The following is a 22,790-nucleotide window of genomic DNA, read 5'->3' on the forward strand; positions in this document are numbered from 1 at the left end:
TAATGAGACATATAGAAGCTATAGTAATAAAAACTTGAACACAAGTACAATTACTTCACAATTGTTCACCGATTTAAAAAAAATGAACCTACAGCATTTCAAAGTATACCAATTTTCTGGGTGGCAACATGTAGTTTATTTAGTTCAACATCACAAAGCTATCTTTTACATGTTTTATACACAATATAAATTCACACATATAGATACTTCTTAAGTACATCTAGTCTGTGTGTTAACAAGAAGTAATGCCTCAAGGTGCTCATTGAAGAATCTGCAGAAGAAGTAATGTTTAAAAAACACTGACCATTTGTTGAGAATTATCCTCCTCAAATTCTAAAAGTGTGCCTAGTTACAAAATGTACGCTGTGGTCTTTTGGCTTAATAACCACACCTGATAGTGAATACAATGATTAAATGCAGAATATTGGGTGGAGAGCACACTGGAAGAATCACGCAGGAGTTTGGATGGTCTTGTGCATAGTCAATGATGGTTTAGCATGTACCAAGATTTATAGTCCTGGCACCTCAACTGCACATGGTTGTCAACTGTTCAAGTATAAGTTCACCTAAACAGTACAATTTTATTGTCTCCACTTGCCTGCAACAACAATTATTCATATTTTAAAATCAGATTCTGACAAATAATTTCATTTAAATAATCTCATTCAAATTGACATGAGAATTTCAGACATTTGAAAAGTTATATTGAAATTGTTTTTAATATTGAAATATTGAAAATGTTATATTGAAAGATGTACTATTCATTAAAAAAAAACAGTAGTACAATTCACTGTCCTTTGAGCTTTCATACCCTTGCAATAAGAGATATCAGTGTACCAGGTGTTGGTCTCCTTATGGCAATTATATTTCTGCAGGTTCCTAACTTCTGAGCATTTAGGGTCGGTCACAAGCCACAAACTAACCACAACAATAAAGACTTAAATCTGCTAACGGCAGCAAGGATTTAAATGGTTGTATGTCACTGTGCCAGCAACTGAAACCATTTCTGTTATGAATCTACAGACACTTATATTTTACATGGACTTTGCACAATATATCCCTCAGAATAAAGAATTTTGCACAATATATCGTCTGCAACCAAATGTGTTCTCTATCTTAAATTTTACCAAATATTTGTACATCACTTAAGTCTTCTTTGTGGGCCATAAACATTTTATTTTCTTATCTTAAACACGTTGGCAATCTGAGTTAATTCAAACGCACCAAATTTTTCAGTTGTATCACAAATATATTAAGAAGGCAAGTGAAGTTCATGAACATGTTACTCATGCTTTAACTGGAGAAGTGGCGATAGAGCTTCCATTTCCATCGACATCTTTCTCTTTATTTCCACTGTACTGTCCAATGAATGAGCCATCTTCATTAAATTCCCCTTCTGATCCGCCATCTCCATACTCTGCCAAACTATCATCACTTCCCGTTGGTTTCACTCCCTCATTCAGTGATTGCTGACTTTCTTTCAAAGGTTTGTCTTCATTGTCACTGGGGAGAGAGAAAAAAAAACAACTTGCTGTCAGGGAAACGGTGCACAGCGTAATCGTGACGGCGCACTGTAAAGTCTCTCGAGGTGCACGCCGTCTTTGAGATGAAGGTCTTAACAAACCTATCATCTGCCATTCTCCTAGGAATTAATAATCTTATAATCTTAATCCTTCAATTGAATATCAGAGAAGACTGATCATCTAACATCATAAGCATTTGCTCTTTTCCTTTCACCTCAAGCATTTCAAATCCATGCCCAATTCTTTCAAAGGTTAAATGTGCAACAATATTGATTCACATTGATCGATAAACTACACCAGTCCACAGATACTCAACATTTTGTAATTTTCACTGGTGATAACTTTATTAAAAATTAGAATTAGTTATGTAAACAAATGTCACTGTCGGTTTACATTACATCAAGCCTCACATCATTTCAACCTCTTCTGCAAGAATAGTTTACTAACATTAGAATGTTGGCACATCAGTGGGAAATTCGAGATGAGCCAATTCTTACTTGGAATTACATTAAACACCTTCATTCCCGACTGGTCCACTTCTTCTGCTAGTGCACAAAATCTTCCTAATTCATTCTGTTCTGAACTATGTATGCCCCTCCCCCCCCTATTTTCTTTTTCCTCATTTATGCATCAGACCTTCTCCTCTCAGCCTCAATGATTACACATGTTCACCACTCCCTTTTCAGGAAAAACCTTCTCGTATCCTATATTTGACCACAAAGTGCTGGAATACAGTATCTCAGCAGGACAGGCAGCATCTTTGCAGGACAGGGATAAGCAAATCTTCGGGTCGGGATCCTTCTTCAGTCTGAAGAAAGGTACTGACCCGGAACGTTGCCTAGCTCTTGTCCTCCTGAGATGCTGCCTGACCCGCTGAATTACTCCAGTACTTTGTATTCTACAGCAGATTCCAGTCTCTGCAGTTCCTTGTGTCTCCATACATGTTTATGCATTATGATATTTTATGTTTACTAGATTTGAAAACTCGCTTGCTCAAATTTACTCATTAGCAACACGTTTGTAATGTTATCTGATACTCTGCAACTCTGAGTCCAGGGGAGATCAGGACAATGCCTCGTATTTAATTAAAACATTTAGTCAATATTTTTCTCTAGTTTATATCCACTGTCACCATCCTGATTTTTGGCTCTCATCACAATCTGTTGCTTTGGTGCTTGCAATAAGTGTCCATCAATCATGACCTGGACATTCATGTTTCTATAACTCTTCAGTAATTACTTCTCCATTCTGCTTTTGTTCAGTTCTCATTACTGGATTTAAAATGTGCTTCTTTGCATTGAACTTGTGCATGGCGTCAGAAAGGATCCTGTACACATGGTAAAAATACCATCTGCTTCTCCACTTCTAATTACTCTCTTGTCCAGAGGCACGGTAGCTAGAAATGTCCATTTCTGTGTACTCAACTCGTTTTATATATTTATCTGCACTTGTTTCTCTGCCTCCATTGCACTAATACTGAGCAGATGTTGATATTAACTGTCCGAGGCAGCTATTGGCAGCTAGATGAGTTTATTTCTGTAGCCGATTACCCTTTCCATTTGTGTTTGCAGTCACCTTGTAAAAGGAATCAATGCTGGGACTGAATACGTGTCTGGCGATCTCCTATCCACTTTTGTGACTATTTTCTGTCAAGAAATGCCTTACTTTTCATCACCACCATCAGCTGTCTCCTTGACCCTCAAATTGTGCTTAACGTTTATATTTGTATGATCTGCAATTGCTGATGATACTGTGACAATTGTGAATTTTTTGAAACATTTTCAGTTTAGTCACTCGTCTGATTCTATTTTTAAGGAACATTTTAGGTTACTGATCAGGGGCATGATTTCATATATTAAACATGTCACAAATTTCTGCACCATGTGCTTTGCACAATTTTGTCCTGAGCAATATAATCTTACACAAAAAGTCCCAGAGGCAGTGCAAATGCTGTTTTTGTTCAGATCCGTGTAATAACAAATCATCTGGTGTCATAAATCATCTTCTCTAATGATCATTTGTGCCTCTCCATTAGCTCTGCAGGTACGACTAGTAATACACTGTGGAAAATAGCATTATATGTGCCAAGAGAATATATTTCACACGATCAGCATTTTCAGGACAGAATCTGCTTGTCTGCCAATAATCCGCAATGCTTCTGGCTCCTACCCGTTGTCACTTAAAGGGAATTGAACTCTGCAGCACACTGCGACCAAGCAATTTCTGCAGATCAAGAATTCCTGTGCATAGCCTGCACTGACATTTAATCTCCTGGAACAGCAGCAGGAGGAAAGTGCCATAACTGCTGAGGTAGCGCAGTGGTGACTAAACGTACGGAGAGTGTCAATATGAATTGAGAGGAGAGAATTCTCCAGCACTTTTCTCTCTTCTCTATAACGCCAACGTAAGAAAACAAGGGCAATAGATCAAGAGCACCATCAAGACCGAACACAGTATTCTCAAAATCTAACCTCCAATGTAAAAATAATACATAATTACTCAGTGTCCCTCAAAAGGCAAAAATTAAAATGGTTACACCATTTATTCAGATAACCTGTCAAAACACTCCTGGTAATCCTGGCTAAATTGGAGCAGCTAGGACTTCAAAACGGGGTAAAGCTTCAGGGTTGCTGGGAGATTTGGTCGGTTTGGTGTTGCTCTCTGCAGAGCTGTGACAAGCTGCGAAGAAGTGCCAGAGTGTCTGGAGCTTAGATACAATTTGCAAGCAAAGGATGGGATATCTGCAAACCCTATCAATTAGGTGCAAAATGCATAGAATGGATTGGATGGCTGCAAACCAGACATACACCTTGTAAATAATTGTAAATAATGTTGCAGTTTGATTTCGTCAAGTGTTGATTGGATGAGGTGTTGAGCCTCGTCTGGGTTTTCTGTAAATCAGGATAAATGTTTCTTAGTTGGCTTCATCTGAAAGTCCGTTGTGAATACAATGTATTGAACTGTTGTATCATTGGGTTTGGGGAATGGCTGTTATGTATGGGGTTAATCAATATCTGTAATTGGATTATTAAGAGGAGACCACCACCATGTGGTTCGGCCACTCGAGGTCCCAGGACATATAAAAGTCTGTGATCATGAGGCACAGCGTCGATCTTCTGGGAGAGCGCTTTGGACTGTGTGAACTTCTGAAGTGTCTCTGCCTGAGCGAGGCCTAGAGGGCTTGAACAAGCAGACACGAGGATCAAACCCGTGGTGGGATGGGTACAGTAGTTGAACTGTGACACGCTTTTGGTAAAATAAAATGTAGTTGCTTCAAGTTCTTGATTCAGTGTTTTTACTGAAACTAGACTGGGGGGGAAACTCAGAAACGATCATTCATCATTGGGGCCTCTTCCGGCATCTCAAAAGACCCCCAAACACAAGTTTGCGATCAAGGGTGTTAAGCTGTTTCAATCGCGAGTGCAGAAATCGGGCCCATTGTGCGGTTTTTGCATTGATTTTCGGCACTTCATGCGTCGGAGCGGATCGATCATTCGTGGGCTTGGGAAAGGGTCTAATCAAGATCATTAGAACAGAGTCTAGCAAGCATGGGGGGGGGGGGGGGTGGTTAGCACGCTTTTGGGTTGGAGGCCAATAAAACCAGGCTGGGGTTAGAGGCCCTGGTGGGGTTGGGTTAGAGGCCCTTTCCTGGGTTAGAGGCCCAAAACTTAGTCATAGTTGGCAGACTGCAGCTGCTTGAACGAGAGCCAAACGCGCTTCATCAGGCGAGGAGTGGCCCAGGGTTAGACCTGGTATCTGAATTGGTGGGGTATTAAAATACAGGTCTCGCCTTCGATCGGATCATTACCGGGAGCGTGAATTGAAAAGGGGCGCTTGGAAAAACGGCATCGATAATTCACAGCACGATGTCTGTGTGTAGGTATCAGAGTCTCTCCCTAAAGTGATGGACGAGGAGCCTCGAGAAGGTACCAGGCTTGGATGGACAGAGTATAGATTGGCCGGAATACTCCAGTCTGTTCAATAATTTAACTGGGCAATTTTAGTTAATTCGAGACCACGTGTAGTAGAAAAGATACGCACTAAAAATCAGGAGATCAAGTTCGAGTGTTTCTATAGTGAAAAGTCCGCAGACCGTCATTTGCGTTGCTGCTTGTGCGAGTGTTTACAGACTTAGAAACTTGAAGTGAGAGTGCGTTTAAGTTAGATATTCATATTTGTTTGAGATTGTTTTGTAAGAATCTGAATCGGGGTGGTTCGATCAGTGGTTGTCCTCCTTCGATCACTGCGTCGGGGGAGGAGTCATCTGGCTGATTGGTTGCGCCACGAGGAGGAATAATAGAATGGGGTTTATTGGATGCTTATAATTTATATTGGGGTGTGTTTTGGGTTATTAATAATCGGGGGAATATTTTCATTCTTGATTATAGATTTGTTAGGGTGGTTTGGGTTCATCTGTTTGTGAAAACTTAAAGTTAATTAAGTGAGAGAGAGAGACTGCTGCTTGAGAGACTGCGAGTGGGAGTTAGATTCTTTGTTTGAATGTTTGGAATTGAATGCAGTGATTGTGAATTAACTGATAAGAGAGTTGGGAGAGAGACGGAATCGGAGTGAGTGGTTTGAATAATTAAACAGGAGTGATTGAATAGGAGTGACTGGGAGACAGTTGAAAGGAAGCGATTGCTGGAGTAAGTGTGAATCGGAAAGACTGTTGACCATTATGTGGGACAGATTCCATTGACCCTGGAGCCTGAGAGGAGTAGTGATTGAAACAGTTGTTAATGACTGGAACCTTTATTTTCTAATTTGTATTTTGACCATTGTTCCGAGAATGGGAATGTCTCTGAGAAGGATCGGTCAAACAGATTGGAAAGCCCGATAAGGATAATTTTCGGGGAGCTTCCAAATGAAGCGGATAGACTGAGAGGATTATTGGGGAGATTAAATGCAATTTTGAAAGACCAACTTTGGCCATTGAGGAGAATAAAGTCTTTAATCGGGATAAACTATATAGAGACGATCGTTAACAATTATGGGAATAGTGAGGAAGGAAACGATTTAATAGGGATGTGGAAGATATTCTTCACTAAAAGGAAAATAAATAAATAAATTGTTTTGCTGTCCACCCTAAGAATGGCGGCTTGTAAATTGGGAATAGGAGAAAACGAGTGGGAATATTGTATTGTAAATAGTTGTAAATAATGTTGCAGAGTTTGACTGCCAACTGTTGATTGGATGAGGTGTTGAGCCTTGTCTGGGTTTTCTGTAAATCAGGGTAAATGTTTCTTAGTTGGTTTCCTCTCGAATGTCCGCTTTGAATACAATGTATTGAACTGTTGTATCATTGGGTTAGGGGAATGCCTGTTATGTATGGGGTTAATCGATATCGTCATTGGATTGTTAAGAGACCACCCCCGTGTGGTTCGGTCCCTCAAGGTCCCGGGACATATAAAAGTCCGCGATCACAAGGCACAGCGTCGATCTTCTGGGAGAGCGCTTTGGACTAGGTGAACTTCTGGAGTGTCTCTGTCTGAGCGAGGCCTAGAGGGCTTGAACAGGCAGACACGAGGATCAAACCCGCGGTGGGATATGTACAGTAGTTGAACTGCGACATGCATTTGGTAAAATAAAATGTAGTTGTTTGAAGTGCTTGATTCAGTGTTTTTACTGAAACTAGACTGGGGGGAAGCTTAGAAACGAGCAATTATCACTCCCAACCTGAAACTTATCAAGTTCTATCTTGAGATAGAATTTGGTAGCACCAAATTGTTTTACCAGTTGTTGACTATGTTTCACTTGGATCTCATGATCTTACCATTGGTGTTAAAATCCAAGTTAAATATTCTTGTTTTCACATGTACCTCTACTTCCCTTTATCATGTTGCACATCTGTATCATGTTTCTTTTGCGCTTATTTTTTTGTTAAACTGATGGCCAAGGTGACCGAGCCTCATTGCAAATATTTCTATTGCTTAAAATGGCTCCAGCCCATGGAAGATAATTAGTGGCAGGGCTCTCTTGTTGTTTGCAATCATAACAAGTCATTAAAAGATTGCAGCATTACTGTTCTCACTGTCAGAACTGATCGCCACACATTGGCATCAGTTATTTTTTCTCCCTAACTCAAGATAAACTAATGAGGATGCAGAAGTGGAGCTTATTTACCACCATTATTGATAACATCCTGATACAATATAAGTATTACATTGATGCAGAAAATAGAAGATACAAGATATGGACAATAATATAGCCTCACCACTTTAATTTTTCCATGACAAGTAGACATCCACAGACCTTTATGAATAGAAGTTGTGCAGAGCAGAGCTTAATTTCGAACAGAAGCAATGGACGAGGAAGATTCCTCCAGGGAAAAATTCTGCAAACTGTTTGCTCATCTATCAGGTATGTTCTTCAGTGAATAGTGGCAGCTGCTATTCTCATTCTTCACCGTTATGGCACTGGACATATTTACACCTTTTAAAAATTGTGAAAACCTAAGGCTTAATTAGTGCCTTGCAGCTCTGCAGATTGGTCAATTTACTCGTGTGAGGATATATCATAATCGATATATTCTATCATTTAATCTTCTATTTACTGCATCAGTATAAAACTTAGAAAAGGATGTTATCAGTTTAAAGAGAAGCAGAGGAATTGGGAGTAATAACAATACATGGAGCAGTTCTTGGCTCATGCCTGTGATGCCAATTCGTTGTTATCAATGTTCCTCACAATAATCCCAAAAGTAAAGAAATTAACCTCTTCCATCACCTTTTTCCCCAATGAAAACAATTCTTGTTCTGTAAACATTGTCTCATAAATCGTAGAAGTCATCCACTGAGCTTTTCTGTTGCTCTTTCATTATCTCGTTGCTTCCAGCTGGTTTTGAAGACAGGGAGCTAAGCCTGGACCAAAATCACACAAAATTACATAAAATATACAGAAGGGACATAGGCCATTCGACCCATCCAATCTAGCCTTGCACTTATGCTTGACTTGAATCTCCTCCTCCTGTCTTTCCTCAATTAACTCTAGCCTTGTATTTATCTCATTGCTTTTTCAATGTATCTATCTCATTGTCTCACCTTGTGGTAATTAACGACATTCATGCCACTCTCTCGATAAATAAGTTTCCTGCTTAATTTATTGGTGACCATTTCCTATAATTGATTCTGTCTTTTTTATACACCACTGGAAACATTCCACACTGGTGGGAAACAAAATTCTCCATAATTTTGAAGTCCAGTATTAAATCACTCCTCAGCTCTCTCTTTTGAAGAGAAGTGAAACCCAGACTGCTCATCATTTTCTGGTGTGCTTAACCTTGTATTTCTGGAAAATCTTTTGTTTTCCATCCTCTCGATGGCCTCTAGAGGCTTCTATAAAATGACAATTTGAATTGTGCTCAGCATGCCAAGTGTGGCTTAACCAGGATTGAATATATTCTTAAAATAGATTCTTAAGAGATATTATTTTCTACTATTCAATTTTAAGCATCTAGAAATGATGTCTTACTTTAATAAGGCCTTAATAAACAAGCAATGCTATTTTTTCATGATTCGTGCGTTTCTATCCCGTAATCATTTTGTCCAATTTATGATGAATTGTTGTTTTTCATTCATATCATTAGTTTCTTTGTATATTTCAATTTATACAGATAATTATCTGTCAAACACAGTAACTCACATTCTTTCTAGAAAGCCTTAGAATATTTTCTTTACCACGTATTTTGACATCCTTCTGAATGCCTCAATAAAACCTGCCTCTATCTTATGCAGGCAGTTCTTTCCTCATGCAACTCCAAATTCTCTTGCTATAGAATCAGAGTCACAGAGTCTTACAGCGTGGAAACAGGCCCTTCGGCGCAACTTGTCCACACCGGCCAATATGTCCCACCTGCCTGCTTTTGGCCGATATCCCTCTAAACCTGTCCTATCCATGTACCTGTCTAAATGTTTCTTAAATGTTGCGATAGTACCTGCCTCAACTACCTCCTCCGGAAGCTCGTTCCATACGCCCACCACCCTTTGTGTGAAAAAGTCACCCTTCAAGCTCCTATTAAATCTTTCCCCCCACAACTTGCCTTTTGTTTAAGATATCAGCATTCATCCTCGCCCCCTCATTACTGGAATAGTCACCCACAACTTGTTCCGTCCAAACCCCTCGTTATTTTATATACATATAGTTAAATCTCCACTCAACATTCCCTTCTCCACAGAAAATAGTTCTCTAATTGAACCCTGTAACAGTTGTCTCTCATCTGGGGAACCAATCTAAAAAAATCTTCACTGATGCCTTCAAATCCTTCCTATAATATGGCAACCTGGACCATGTTCAGGTTGTCATGCTCTAACAGGGACAGGTACGTGGCTTCAGTAAATCACTACCAATATCAACAATTTGGCCGTACAACATAAAACGATTGAGCGAAGTCAACATGTATATAGAACAAATTTTAAATGATCTTTGACTATTGAAGCTCTTTGAGAATGCACCTGGTACAGTAGATGAGGGGAAACTAGAGGGTGGGGTGTATTAGGATATTCAGTAGCCACCCATTGTCCCATGCACGAGGCTGCTAAACAACCGAGTGAAATACCAGCATGAATCAATAGTTGGTTAATAGAATACAAAGTTTTCACCCCACAAACAGCTAACAATGGCCTGTTTCCTTTATCATCTTTACTTTTTTTGTATATCTTTTAATCATTGTTCTTTATCTCTCCACATCATCATCTATTATCTTTCGTTTCCCTTATCCCTAACCAGTCTGAAGAAGGGTCTCGACCCGAAACTTCACCCATTTCTTCTCTCCACAGATGGGAATGAGCGACATGATGAGAATGCAAGGAGACAGTACGAGGGTGCTGACAAGTAAGTAATATCAGAGCAGATATTTTAGCTCATAGCAATGAGAAAAATATGAAGTTAGTTATTCAGTTTTGTTTAGTTTAGAGATACAGCGCGAACCAGGCCCTTCGGTCTGAGAATGTATAGAATTGGGGATACTTTAGGACTCAGGTTTAAGTATTCTGAGTTAACTTTTAATTTGTGATGTTTATGTGATGTTTAATGCTATTGTAATTGGCTAAGAGGTATTATGCTGTGTATGGTTTCAGGCTGATGTAAAAATTGACATATTACTTCAAAACCAGCGCCGAGGTAGAAGTGGGAAGGGGTGTCTGTGGTATTTCAGGAATGCGGTCAAAAAAAGTGAGGAGGATACAACATTTTTCTGATAACGACATTCCTAAGCTGATAAGAATTCTGCTGCCAGTGCTTTCACTTAAAGCGGTACACTCAGATTCTATTGGAATCAAATACTTTAATGACAGTTTGTTGATTTTGTTCTTGCATTGTTAACTTTTGTCGTTCTAAAATACTCTGAGTTTTGTGGAGGGGTATTGTGAAATTTATTTTATTGTGGAATTTATTTTGATGTGTAAATTTTGTGTTGTAGGGATCTAATTGTTTTGTGTAAAAATGTTTGGCCAAAATGAATCACAAGGCATGAAAGAGCTAATTGCTATTGCTTTGCTTACTGAGATACTTGATTAGATCTTGTAGCATTGTACTTCTCTCAGACAGGCTTTCTCTAGTGGAGCAGATAAGAGGGGCCCCGTTAAAGAGCTAGAAATTCTTCTTCTTCGAGTCCGTTGCAATCTCAGATGTCGTTCTGCCAGTATCTGGCGCAGGTCACAGCTGGTCGGGTGGGTTCAGCCAGGTCCTGGGGGCTGCACTGGGGGGCGTCGTCACACTCCAGTAGGTGGGACATTGTCTGTACTGCTCCACAGCTGCATGTGTCTTCTGCCTGGTAGTTCCATGCTTTCATAAGTGCTTTGCACCTCCCCTGCTCCACTCGTAATCTGTTGAGGGTCTTCCAGGTTGGCCATGGGAGGTCGTGCCCGCTGGCGAGGCATTCAGTCGGAGTGATTCCTCTCTCCATCCAGTCGTGGGCTCGTGTGTTGAGCTGGTTCCATTCATCTTTCCAGATGTTGGTCCTTGCTGTTTCTTTGGTTGTCTGGAGAGGTGGGACTGTCTGCAAGAAACTGGCTCTGGATTTCAGTCGGGGTGGAAGTGCTGTGTGTCCGTGCAGGGGGTGCCTGGTATCGATCTCCTATGCTCTCCGCTCATCTTGGGCGACGATGGATCGTCTGATATGGGGGGGGGGCAATACCGGCTAGGGCATAGAGGCACGGGACTGGCGTTGTGCATCCCGTGATAATGCGGCAGGTGTCGTTGAGGGCTGTGTCAACCAGTTTGGTGTGGTGGGTGCGGCTCCAGCTTGAGCACGCGTATTCAGCTGTGGAGAAGCACAGGGCTAGGGCAGTTGCACGGATGGTTGGTGGATCAGCGCCCCACTTTGAGTTTACCAGTTTGCGCAGAATGTTGTTGCGAGTGTTGACCTTGGCTTTGGTGTTCTGAAGGTGGGTTTTGAAAGAGAGTGTCCTGTCGAGTGTGACTCCGAGGTACACGGGGTGGAAGTGGTTGGAGAGTTTGTGGCCATCCCATGAGACGCTCAGTTGTTTTCCTGCATCTCGATTTTTAAGATGGAAGCTGCATAGTTGGGTTTTTGATGGGTTGGGTTTCAGGTGGTTGTTATTGTAGTAGGTTGTCATCTCTTGGAGGGCGCTTTCCAGGACAGACTCGATCTTCTGGAAGTTCTCCTGTTGGGTGGTGATGCAGAGGCCATCAGCATAGATGAAGCGGCGGCATTGTGGGGGAAGTGGTTGGTCGTTGGTGTAGATGTTGAAGAGGAGGGGGGCCAGTACGCTGCCTTGTGGTAGGCCATTCTTTTGGGCTTTCCATTTGCTCTTCTTGTCGTTTAGTTGAACGAAGAAGCGCCTGTTGTTGAGAAGGCTTTTGATGAAAGTTTCCTGATCATGGTGCGGTGCTGGACAGTGTCGTAGGCAGTGATGAGGTCTATGAAAGCTGCTCCGGTGATGAGTTTGCACTCAAAACCGTCCTCAATGTGTTGGGTGAGGGTTCAGTAGCTGCCCGGCACAGGAGCGGCCAGGGCGGAAGCCAGCTTGATCTTTAGTAAGCTTGGAGTCTATAAGTGGCATAAGGCGTTGGAGTAGTAGCCTCTCGTAGAGCTTGTAGGTGATGCAGAGGAGGGAAATGGGTCTGTAGCTCTTTGGGGATGATGGGTCCTTTCCAGGTTTGGGAATTGCGACAGTCTTGGCCTTTCTCCATACAGGTGGGGTTGTTTTCTGTGCCATGCATGAGTTCAGCATTGCTAGGAACCAGGTCTTTGCTTTAGGTCCAAGGTGCTGTATCATTTCCGTCAGTACATCGTCGATTCCTGCTGCTTTCCCTGGTTTCAGCATGCTCATTGCAGCTTCGAGTTCTTCTAGGTCGAAGGGCTTGGTGAGAGCGCTGGCTGGTTGTAGGCGGTCTGTTACCGCTGTCCGGCGGTATTCTCCTGTGGGTCTGCGCCGGTTTTGGCTACGACCGTTTGCCACCAGCTGTGCTGCAACTGAGTTTGCTGTGACTGTTGTGAGCGTGGGCGGTGTGGTATGGTCTTCACCGAGGCGGCGGATTGTGGCCCATGCCTTCCTGCTGTTATTGGTCATGTTGGTGTTTTCTATCAACTCCTTCCAGACTTGCCTTCGGTCCTCCCCGACTGTGTTCAACAGGGTCTCTCCGAGTTCCATGGTGGTGGAGGAGAAAGGGTCCTCGTGGTATGCCCTGTGGTAGGCTTTCAGTAGATCGCTGGATGTTTCCGACAGCCCGGGGATGTACTCGGTCTGGCATCCTCTTGGTATATGTCGCCTGGTTAGAAATGATAAGCCACTAGTCCTTGGCTGATGCTTCTTGGGACATTACCTAATGCCATTGGTATTCTGCATTGTTAATTTGAATGGACCTACATTTTTATGGAAGTTGTTTCATATATGTGGTGAAAAAATAAACGCTGTTTCTCCATGTTTAGTTATGACTGGTGACAGAAAGCACCTGTCCCAGATGACCTCAGAGGTTTGGATGGTTCATAATGTAGCAGAAGATCAGAAATGTATTTTTGCCCTAGACCATTCAGTGCTTTTCAACCAAAAGTAATATTTTGAAATCAACAGACTGAAAACCAGTGTAAAGAAAGTGAACTTCCCATCTCATGCAAAGGATTTAGGAGCTATGGTTAAGCAAGCGATTGGTCTGGCGAATCCAAACACGAGCCAGGAACAAGAACTGTCTAATAATTGTACTGTTCAATTTTATCAGTCACCAAGGACGGTTACTACGCAGCTACACCATCATCTGGGGAGTGAGGTAACAGAGTATGTGGACCCACAGGTGTGGGCAGAAGACTCTACTCAGGTAGGATGCGTCCAGATTAACCCCATCCTAGTAGCTCCCCAGAAAATGTAACACTGCCCTCTATATGACAGTACCCGCTGAAGTAGGAGGCAAGAAGCAGCAGGCAAGAAGCAAGAGGCAAGAAGCAGCAGGCAAGCTTGCAATTTAAGTTTTGTAACACCATCAATCCGACATCCTTTCTCGCCAAACCACCGGAGGAACAAGCTGAGTCAGGGCACGACTGCGTGTTTCTGATTTCAGAAGATACCTCTGTTCAGGAAGATTTGACAGATATTCCCATGACAAAACCTGACTTAACTGTGTATGTAGATAGGAGTGCATCAATTGGATCTCTAGGTGAAAGACTTTCAGGATACGTAATTATAGATCAGGATGGCAATGATGTGGAGGCGGCGGCCTTTGAAACACCATTTTCTACCAAACAAGTGGAACTGTTTGCCCTGATAAGAGCCTGTATCTTAGGGAAAGACTTGGGAATCAGCGTTTATGCTGACTTCAGATATGCTTTCGGAGTGATCTGTGACTGGTCAGTTGTGAAAAAATAGGGGATTCTTGACCAGCAGGAACACAGACATCCCACCAGAAATTGATATCAGACCTGTTACAAGCCCTTATGTTGCCAAAACAAATTACCAAGAAGCTAAGGAAGTGTCCCAAGGGCGCGGGGTGGTGGTACCTAAAATAATGAGGCAGACTAAAAGCATAGACAAAGACAAGTCTCCCTCGGAAAAACCAATGCCAACCATTCAAGATGTTGTTAGATTATAGGAGAATGCTCCTGGCCAAGATATAGAAATGTGGAAACAGCTTGGTTGTAAAGTTGATTGCATGTCGGGATTATGGGTTACCCCGGCAGGGCAAACATGTATGTCAAATGAACTCGCGATGTGGGTTATTGAGTGTATTATCTTTGCAACTCACTGTAGTGCCCGAGCAACTGGTGATACGCTTTTAGATACATGGTGGCATCCAAAGTTGGAGACCATGGCTCAGGGGATTAGTAGTCGTTGTCTGACCTGTCAGCAATATAACCGCGGGAAGGGTATAACCTGTGAACAAGGGAGAACCCCTTTACCCATGGGTCCCTTTGAGACCCTCCAGATGGACTACATTGAGTTGGAAACATGCATGTCAAAAGGAGGGAGTAAAAATCCCTGTGCCAATTTAGATGAAGGGATTACAAGTAACTAGCAAATTTGCAGATGACACAAAGCTGGGTGGCAATGTGAACTGTGAGGAGGATGCTATGAGAATACAGGGGACTTGGAGAGGTTGGATGAATGGGCAGATACAGTATAATGTAGATAAATGTGAGGTTATTCACTTTGGTGGCAAGAACAGGAAGGCAGATTATTATCTGAATTATGTCAAATTTGGAAAAGGGGAGGTGCAATGAGACCTGGGTGTGCTTGTACATCAGTCACTGAAAGTAAGCATGCAGGTACAGCAGGTAGTAAAGAAAGCTAGTGGCATGTTGGCCTTAATTGTGAGAGGATTTGAGTTTAGGAGCAATTAGGTCCTTCTGCAGTTGTCAGGGCCCTAGTGAGACCACACCTGGTGTATTGTGTACAGTTTTGGAGAGCTGGACATATACTATGGAGTTTGGAAGGTTGAGAGGGCATCTTATTGAAACATATAGGATTGTTAAGGGTTTGGACATGTTAGAGGCAGGAACGGGGTACTGATTGTGGATGATCAGCCATGATAACATTGAATGGCGGTGCTAATAAGAGAACAGTTGGATAACATGAAGGAAGCAAGTGACTGGGATAATTGGGGCTTTGGAAGCTGGTCAGACTGGCTAATCAGCATGGCTATGTACCTAGCTATTGCAATTATTTGTATTTTTGTAGGATTAGCAGTTGTAAAATGTGTATTGGGGAGGATGCAGACAGCACTGGAAGGCATAGGTGCTCCAAGAATGTTATTGGTGAGACGGGATGAAGTGTGTGATGAGTATGTTGATAGGGTGCAGGAAGAGTTTGAATGACTGAGAAGGACAGAAATAGGTCGGAACGTGGGGAGTTATCAATGATAAAGGGAGGAATGAGAAAATGTAGAATTGAGGATACTTTAGGACTAAGGTTTAAGTATTCGGAGTTAAGTTTTAATTTCTTTATTTTGACATCATTTAGTTAAGTTTCATTATCCTTGTTGTGACATCATTTTTCCTGGAAAACATGTGATGTTTATGTGATGTTTAATGTTATTGTAATTGGCTAAGATGTATTCTGCTGTGTATGATTGTAATTGGGTAGAAAGATTGTCCCCGCGTATATAACCATGTAATGCTGTAGTTATTGGTCTAGAATCACCACCCTTTGTAAGTTACCTCCCACTGTATCAACCATACATATATGCTAACTCCTTTGTTTGAGCACATGTGTTTCTCCGTGATCCACTGGGAGAGCTTCACAGGGTGGAACAGAGAAACCTGGTCACCATGGTGAAATATAGGATGATGTAAAGTATTCTAGTCGGTGTTTTCACTGAGGGATATAAATACCGGAATTATCAGGTCCACTGCATCCACGTCGACCAGCGATCCACGCACACTTACATTATCCTACATGTACTAGGGACAATTTACAATTATACCAAGCCAATTAACCTACAAGCCTGCACGTCTTTGGAGTGTGGGAGGAATCCGGAAATTCCGGAGCCATGTTGGTTATGGGGGAAAAAAAAGTACAAAGCCCGTACAGACAAGCACCAATAGTCAGGATCGAACCCAGGTCTCTGGCGCTGTAAGGCAGCAACTCTACCGCTGCGCCACCGTGCTGTCATAATGCATCATAGGAAAAACAGGAATACTGAGTATTTTTAAATGATAAGAGATCTGGAAAATATTGATGTTCAAGGGGACATAACTTCTTGTGCATGTTTCCATAAACTAACATGCAAATGCAGCTGGTTGGAAGATAGGTATGTTGACCTTTACTCTGTGTAGACTGGGTTACAGGTTTTAGATGTCTTGTTACAATTATATTGGGCTTTGTTGAGAATGTAAATGAAGTATCATGTTCAATTTTAGTCTCCTTACCTAAATGGAGATATGTTTGCTATTAGAAACATTGAAAATAGGTGCAGGAGGAGGGCATTTGGCCCTTCGAGCCTGCAAGTTTAGTATTTGTTGCATATCCTTTGCATGCAATGATTTCTTAAAGTCCGCGATTCATGGACACCACCAGTCGCTGGGTGTCTTCTCTGGTGATGCTCTGCCAGGCCTGTATTGCAGCCATCTTTAGCTTTGGGTGCTTGTCCCCTTCAGTTTTCTCTTCAGCTTATATAAAACATGCTTCATTGGGTTCAGATCAGTTGATTGACTTGGCCACTCAATAATTTACCATTTTTTAACTTTGTTGCTTTTGCAGTATGTTTGGGATCATTGTCTTGTTGTGGAATGAACTGCCGGCCAATGAGTTTTGAGGCAATTTTTTTAACTTGAGCAGATAGGAAATTTTTATATGCTTCAGAATTCATTATGCTATGACCATCAGCAATTCTATCATCAATGAAGATAAGTGAGCCAGTTCCTTCAGCAGCCATATATGCCCAGGCCATAACAGTCCCACCACCGTGTTTCACAGATGAGGTGGTATGCTTTGGATCTTGGGCAGTTTCTTCTCTCCCCCATACTCTGCTCTTGCCATCACTCTGATATAAGTTAATCTTTGTCTCATCTATCCACAATACCTTTTTCCAGAACTGTGGTTGCTCTTTTAAGTACTTCTTGGTAATCTGTAACCTGGCCATTCTATTTTTGTGGCTAACCAGTGGTTTGCGTTTTGCAAAATGTGTAAAAATTGCCTTTAATAAAATCTGACAATGTGCACTTTAACCACATGTGATTTTTCCTATTACAAATCTCAAATTGTGGAGTACAGGCAAATAAATAAATGATGGGTCTTTGCCCCAAACATTATGGAGGGCACTGTATCTTTTTTTACATTTTTACATTTATCATATAAATTTATTATATAACAATATATATACAATAGATATAAAAATACCAAATAACTGTTACAAATGTTAAGCATGGAAGAATCTTTCTCAAGCAGCTTGAAACAAAAAATAACGATCACTGTCCTTTTATCTGATAAAAAAAAAAGATTTTGCATACATTCCTAATGAACCATTGGAACATGATTGATAATGTCGAAAATGAATCCGCAGAAAATGAATAAAATTGAATTTTTATATTGCAATTGTAGAGGTTGCACGGAGGGAAATAGTGGGAAAACTGTTTCAATAACTAATTTCAATAACTGTTTCAATAACTAATTAACGCAGGAAAAACCTAATATCAACAACAACAAAAAAGTCATATGTACAACACAGGTAGCTAGACATAAATCCTGTTATCTTACCTTTCCAAAGATCTGTATCCATTGTCATTAGCATAAAATCAAAGCAGACAATGCATTAAACGTAAATCTTTGTTTTGCAAAATAATACTTCTGGAACGAATGATGACAAATTCCATCCACTAAAATAACACGATAAACAATGCTGCAAAATATCATAACTTACCCTCAGGGATTTATTTAAAATATTCTCCTCATTCCTGATCCGAATAATGAAGGAAGCATTGTCCATCATCCATTCACCATTGTGATTTATCATTGTATTTGAAAAGAATTGACTTTCTATTGCCAAATATATTTTTACTCATACTAGTATAACATGAATTTCATAAGTAGGAATTCTTTGTGCAATTTGATGGACCTTTATTTTCTATCTTTAAAGTGTTATTTAAATGTAAATTAGCCAAAAATTCAGTTCAGACAAATGCTGATGCAATACAATTCCTTATTGATATTTTCACAAAGGCCTCAGAAAACTTTACATGACAAGAATTATTAGTGCACAAAAGTTACCTTCTGCAAAAAATGTGGATTGGCAAATTAATCAGTTTGGGTAATTTCGGCCAAGCAATCAACATTAGTTGGGAAACCAAGAGAATCGTTTGCTTCACCTTAACTTGCAATTCAACACCTCGAATCTCTACCCGAATATTTGAATAGGTAGAAATCTGCTGGATGATTACTATGATGCAGATCAATGCCTTTGCCTGACATTTCAAACCAAATATACTTCTGTCAATCTTCCTCCTCTATTTTCCTCATAAGATTCAATGCATTATTTGCAATTGCTGCAGATCAGAACTTGTCACTATCGGACTTAAACACATAGAAAATAGGTGCAGGAGTAGGCCATTCGGCCCTTCGAGTCAGCACCGCCATTCAATATGAAAATGGCTGATCATCCAAAATCAGTACCCCGTTCCAGCTTTTTCCCCATGTCCTTTTACTCCCTTAACCCCAAGAGCTAAATCTAACTCTCTTGAAAATATCCAGTGAATTGGCCTCCACTGCCTTCTGTGGCAGAGAATTCCACAGATTCACAACTCTCTGTCAGGTCAGGTCGGAGGAAGTGTACCATGTAATCCCGTGCTACCTGCTCCATGGTCGGATAGTCGGCGACTAAACCGGCACCCCCACCTGGTTTGCCAGGTGAGGAGGGGGCTGTGGACCCCCAGCAGGACCAAAAACAAGACCTGTCATGGGGCGGATGAGCTTCTAGCGAGCCAACGGCCATCCACACTTCAGTAGAAGTTGCGATCACTGTCGTACATAACATTGTAAGGAATGATGATAAAGCACACACACCAAAATCCTATACTTCCAGCGGCGGAAATCCGCAGGAACTGGAGGACACAGATGTGTGGTGCGTCCGTCACCGTTCCCGTTGGAAAACAGCGCCACTGCGATGCTAATGTTTTCAACGGTGATGAATGAATGAATGAGTGAATGACAACTCTCTGCGTGCAAAGGTTTTTCCTCATCTCAGTCCTAAATGGCCTACCCCTTGTTCTTAAACTGTGACCCCTGGTTCTGGACACCACCAATATCGGGAACATTTTTCCTGCATCTACCCTGTCCAATCCTCTAAGAATTGTATATGTTTCTATAAGATTCCCTCTCACCCTTCTAAATTCCAGCAAATACAAGCCCAGTTGACCCATTCTTTCATCATACGTCAGTCCCGCCATCTCGGGAATTAACCTGGTGAACATATGCTGCACTCCCTCACTAGCAATAATGTTATCCCTCAAATTAGGAGACCAAAATTGCACACAATACACCAGGTGCGGTCTAACCAGGGCCCTTTAACAATTTAACGAGAAAAGCCCTGGCTGATTAATACACAACTCAGGAAATCGGAATGATAACCTTGCAGCTGAAAGTTGTTGCTCAAGGTGACCACTATTTTTTATTGTAGATTGAGATAAACAGTAAAAGAAAAATAGATTCAACACCAGTGAGAAAAATAAGTTTTACAACCAGGGTATTTTTTGGCCGAACAGTTTAATTAACGGTCAATCGAATGCTTGCTTGGAATGCATCTGTAAAATATTTACTGCAGTGCTGGTTCGACTGGCAATATATTTTAGCTGTTCAAAGACACTGTTTCGCTTCCTTAAAGTAACCCAACAAAGAACAATAGACATTTTTTTACTGTATATGAAAATCTCATGATCTCAGACTACATTATTATGTATCTGATGAATCAGATATTAAAGTAAAAAGATGAAACACTAATTCCCCTTCAAACATCCTCAATAATCATTTTAACTTGCTCCAGGTGTATAAATACATACTAGAGCAGTCCCTCCATCCCGATCTTGGCTGCAGAAATCAAACAGGACACAAACACAATTTATATTTTGTGAAACTTCTTATGCCGGGTAACTTTGACTGAGTAATAACACTTCCATTAGTTTCTAATTAATCAAGTCACAACTGCAAAAGTAGTCTAATGCTTTGAATCAATAAAACTGTATGTGTTGAATTGATTTTCCTTTTTCTCGCGCACAGTAACTGAGAGGCAGTCATGAAGATAACATCAAGTACAAGATCATTAAAGATGTAGCATTTAGTGAGCAATATAATTTATTTCTGCAGTCACAGATCAAGGCTGTCATGGAAGCAGCAGATAGATTATTGATAAACAGGAAAGATGATCATGATTATCATTGATCAAAGAGATATTAAACGTCAGCTTTATTTGATTGAATACTCCGTGGTGTGCAGACATATTTTGTTAAATGCTCCAAGGAAAATTAAGTGCATATAAAATTGGGGGCTTAAACTGGATTGTGCTGGAATGGGTAAAAATCTTGCCTGTTCAAATTGGTGAAGGAAATGCACAAAATTTGATCTGCTTGTCCTTTTTTTAAAATGTTGGCATCACACACTGTTAATGGTCTCGGTGCACCAGCATTTCAAAATGTCCGGCATCAGTGCAAAGCCAATCTGTACTTTCTAAAACAGCCTTCAGAAATCATTCCAGAAGTCTTTGTAGATTGCTGACGGAGATGACAGAACACAGGTGTTAACAGGGATCAACATGATCAGTTGCAACTCTAAAGGCCTTCATGACTTGCCACCATTCCTCATCCCAAAATGGGCTCTTAAGCAAGTAGCCCAGGAGCAAGAGCATGAACGACTGGTTGAGGAGAAGGAGGAAGTAAGCGAGAGGGAAGGTTGGACAGTTAGTATCTGCTCAGGAAGAACTTGTCCATGAAGAATGCCAGAAAGCCCAAATGCCCTATTCCTTCATCATCAAGAGTCCCCACTTTCAATGACCATGCACACAAGATAAAATGTAAAGATAAATGTTATCGTGTGCCTAAAAAAATATGAATTATGCCACAATAGACATATGTCAAATAATCAAACATTTATATTCTTGCTGTCTTCTGTATGTCTTTGACTAGTTCTCCAATTTAATGCTGCATAGTGGCACAGCTGCTAGAGCTGCTGACTCACGGCACCAGAGACCCGGGTTCGATCGTGACCTTGGATACCTTCTGTGTGGAGTTTGCACGTTCTCTGTGTGGCAGCGTGGGTTTCCTCCAGGTGCTCCAGTTTGAAAGAATGAATGAATGAATGAATGAATAAATACTCTACAGTATGAATTAATTAATGATGAATGAATGAATGAAAGAATGAATGAATGAATGAATGAATGAATAAATACTCTACAGTATGAATTAATTAATGATGAATGAATGAATGCTTTATTGTCACATGTGAAGTCACAGTGAAATTCTTAATTTTGCATAGGCACGGTGTGCAAAGAGTCGCCACATGAAGGGCACTGACAAAGTTACAAAGTATCCCACACCAGGTCCTCGTTTGTTCCCCCATCCCCCACTACCTTTCCCCTCCCCCTCACACAAACATGGTGGTTCCCCCATGCCGGGTCATCTTCCCCAACTCCCCCCTCATGGCGGCAGCCCCACGTCGGGTTCTTTGTTCTCCCACCCACCCCACCCCCTCATGGCAGTCCACCCCACGTCGGGTCCTCCTTTGTTCTTCCCCACCCCCACCCCCCACGGCGGTTCCCCCACGCCGTGTCCTCCTTTGTTCCTGGCGGCACGTCCGCTGGCTCCCACGTGGCCAGTCCTCGACCGCTGGAGCCCTCAACGAACGTCGACCTCGATTGACGCCGCCAACGACTGCCGACCTCGACGACCGGCGCCCTTGATGTCCCACATCCAAAAGACGTGCAGGTCTGTAGGTTAATTGGTCTTAGTAAATTTCCTTAATGTGTAGGGAATGGATACGAATGTGAGATAACATTGAACCTCTGCAAATGGGTGATCATTGGCAAGAGTTGATTCAGTATCTTGAAGAGGCCTTTTCCATGCTGTACTATTCAATCAATCAATAATGCTCCATTTCATGTTGGTAGATGACTGCTGACTTTCAATGGTGGAGATAGGTTGATGGGCTCAAAAGACAATTTCAAATAATAGTTATTAAAAAATATTGTCATCACAAAATGCTTTCCCTCTGGAACATGTTCCAATTCTATGCCAAAAATTAGACTGAACATGATTTCCTTCCTTGTTGGGCTTGGAATTCAGGAATCACTCCCGCTTGCGTCATTGACACTTTATGAAACCCGTCAACTTTAGGATAA

General features: G+C 41.4%; 1 protein-coding gene across 6 annotated transcripts in view; it reads right to left on the reverse strand.

The window, feature by feature from the left end:
• Positions 1 to 738: 738 nt before the first annotated feature.
• Positions 739 to 22,790, reverse strand: part of chl1 (cell adhesion molecule L1 like) — a 649,066-nt gene continuing 627,014 nt past the window's right edge. For 4 of the 6 annotated variants that reach the window (XM_033036735.1, XM_033036736.1, XM_033036737.1 and 1 more), the window contains 2 exons: positions 18,167 to 18,178; positions 739 to 1,503 (listed from right to left, as the gene is read on the reverse strand). In XM_033036735.1, coding sequence (XP_032892626.1) covers positions 1,287 to 1,503; positions 18,167 to 18,178 — 229 coding nt within the window. In that variant the 3' untranslated portion in view covers positions 739 to 1,286. The remainder of the gene's footprint in view (positions 1,504 to 18,166; positions 18,179 to 22,790) is intronic. The other 2 variants (XM_033036738.1, XM_033036734.1) reach the window with 1 other exon arrangement.

This window comes from Amblyraja radiata, chromosome 18 (genome assembly GCF_010909765.2).
Source record: "Amblyraja radiata isolate CabotCenter1 chromosome 18, sAmbRad1.1.pri, whole genome shotgun sequence".
Lineage (NCBI taxonomy): Eukaryota > Metazoa > Chordata > Chondrichthyes > Rajiformes > Rajidae > Amblyraja > Amblyraja radiata.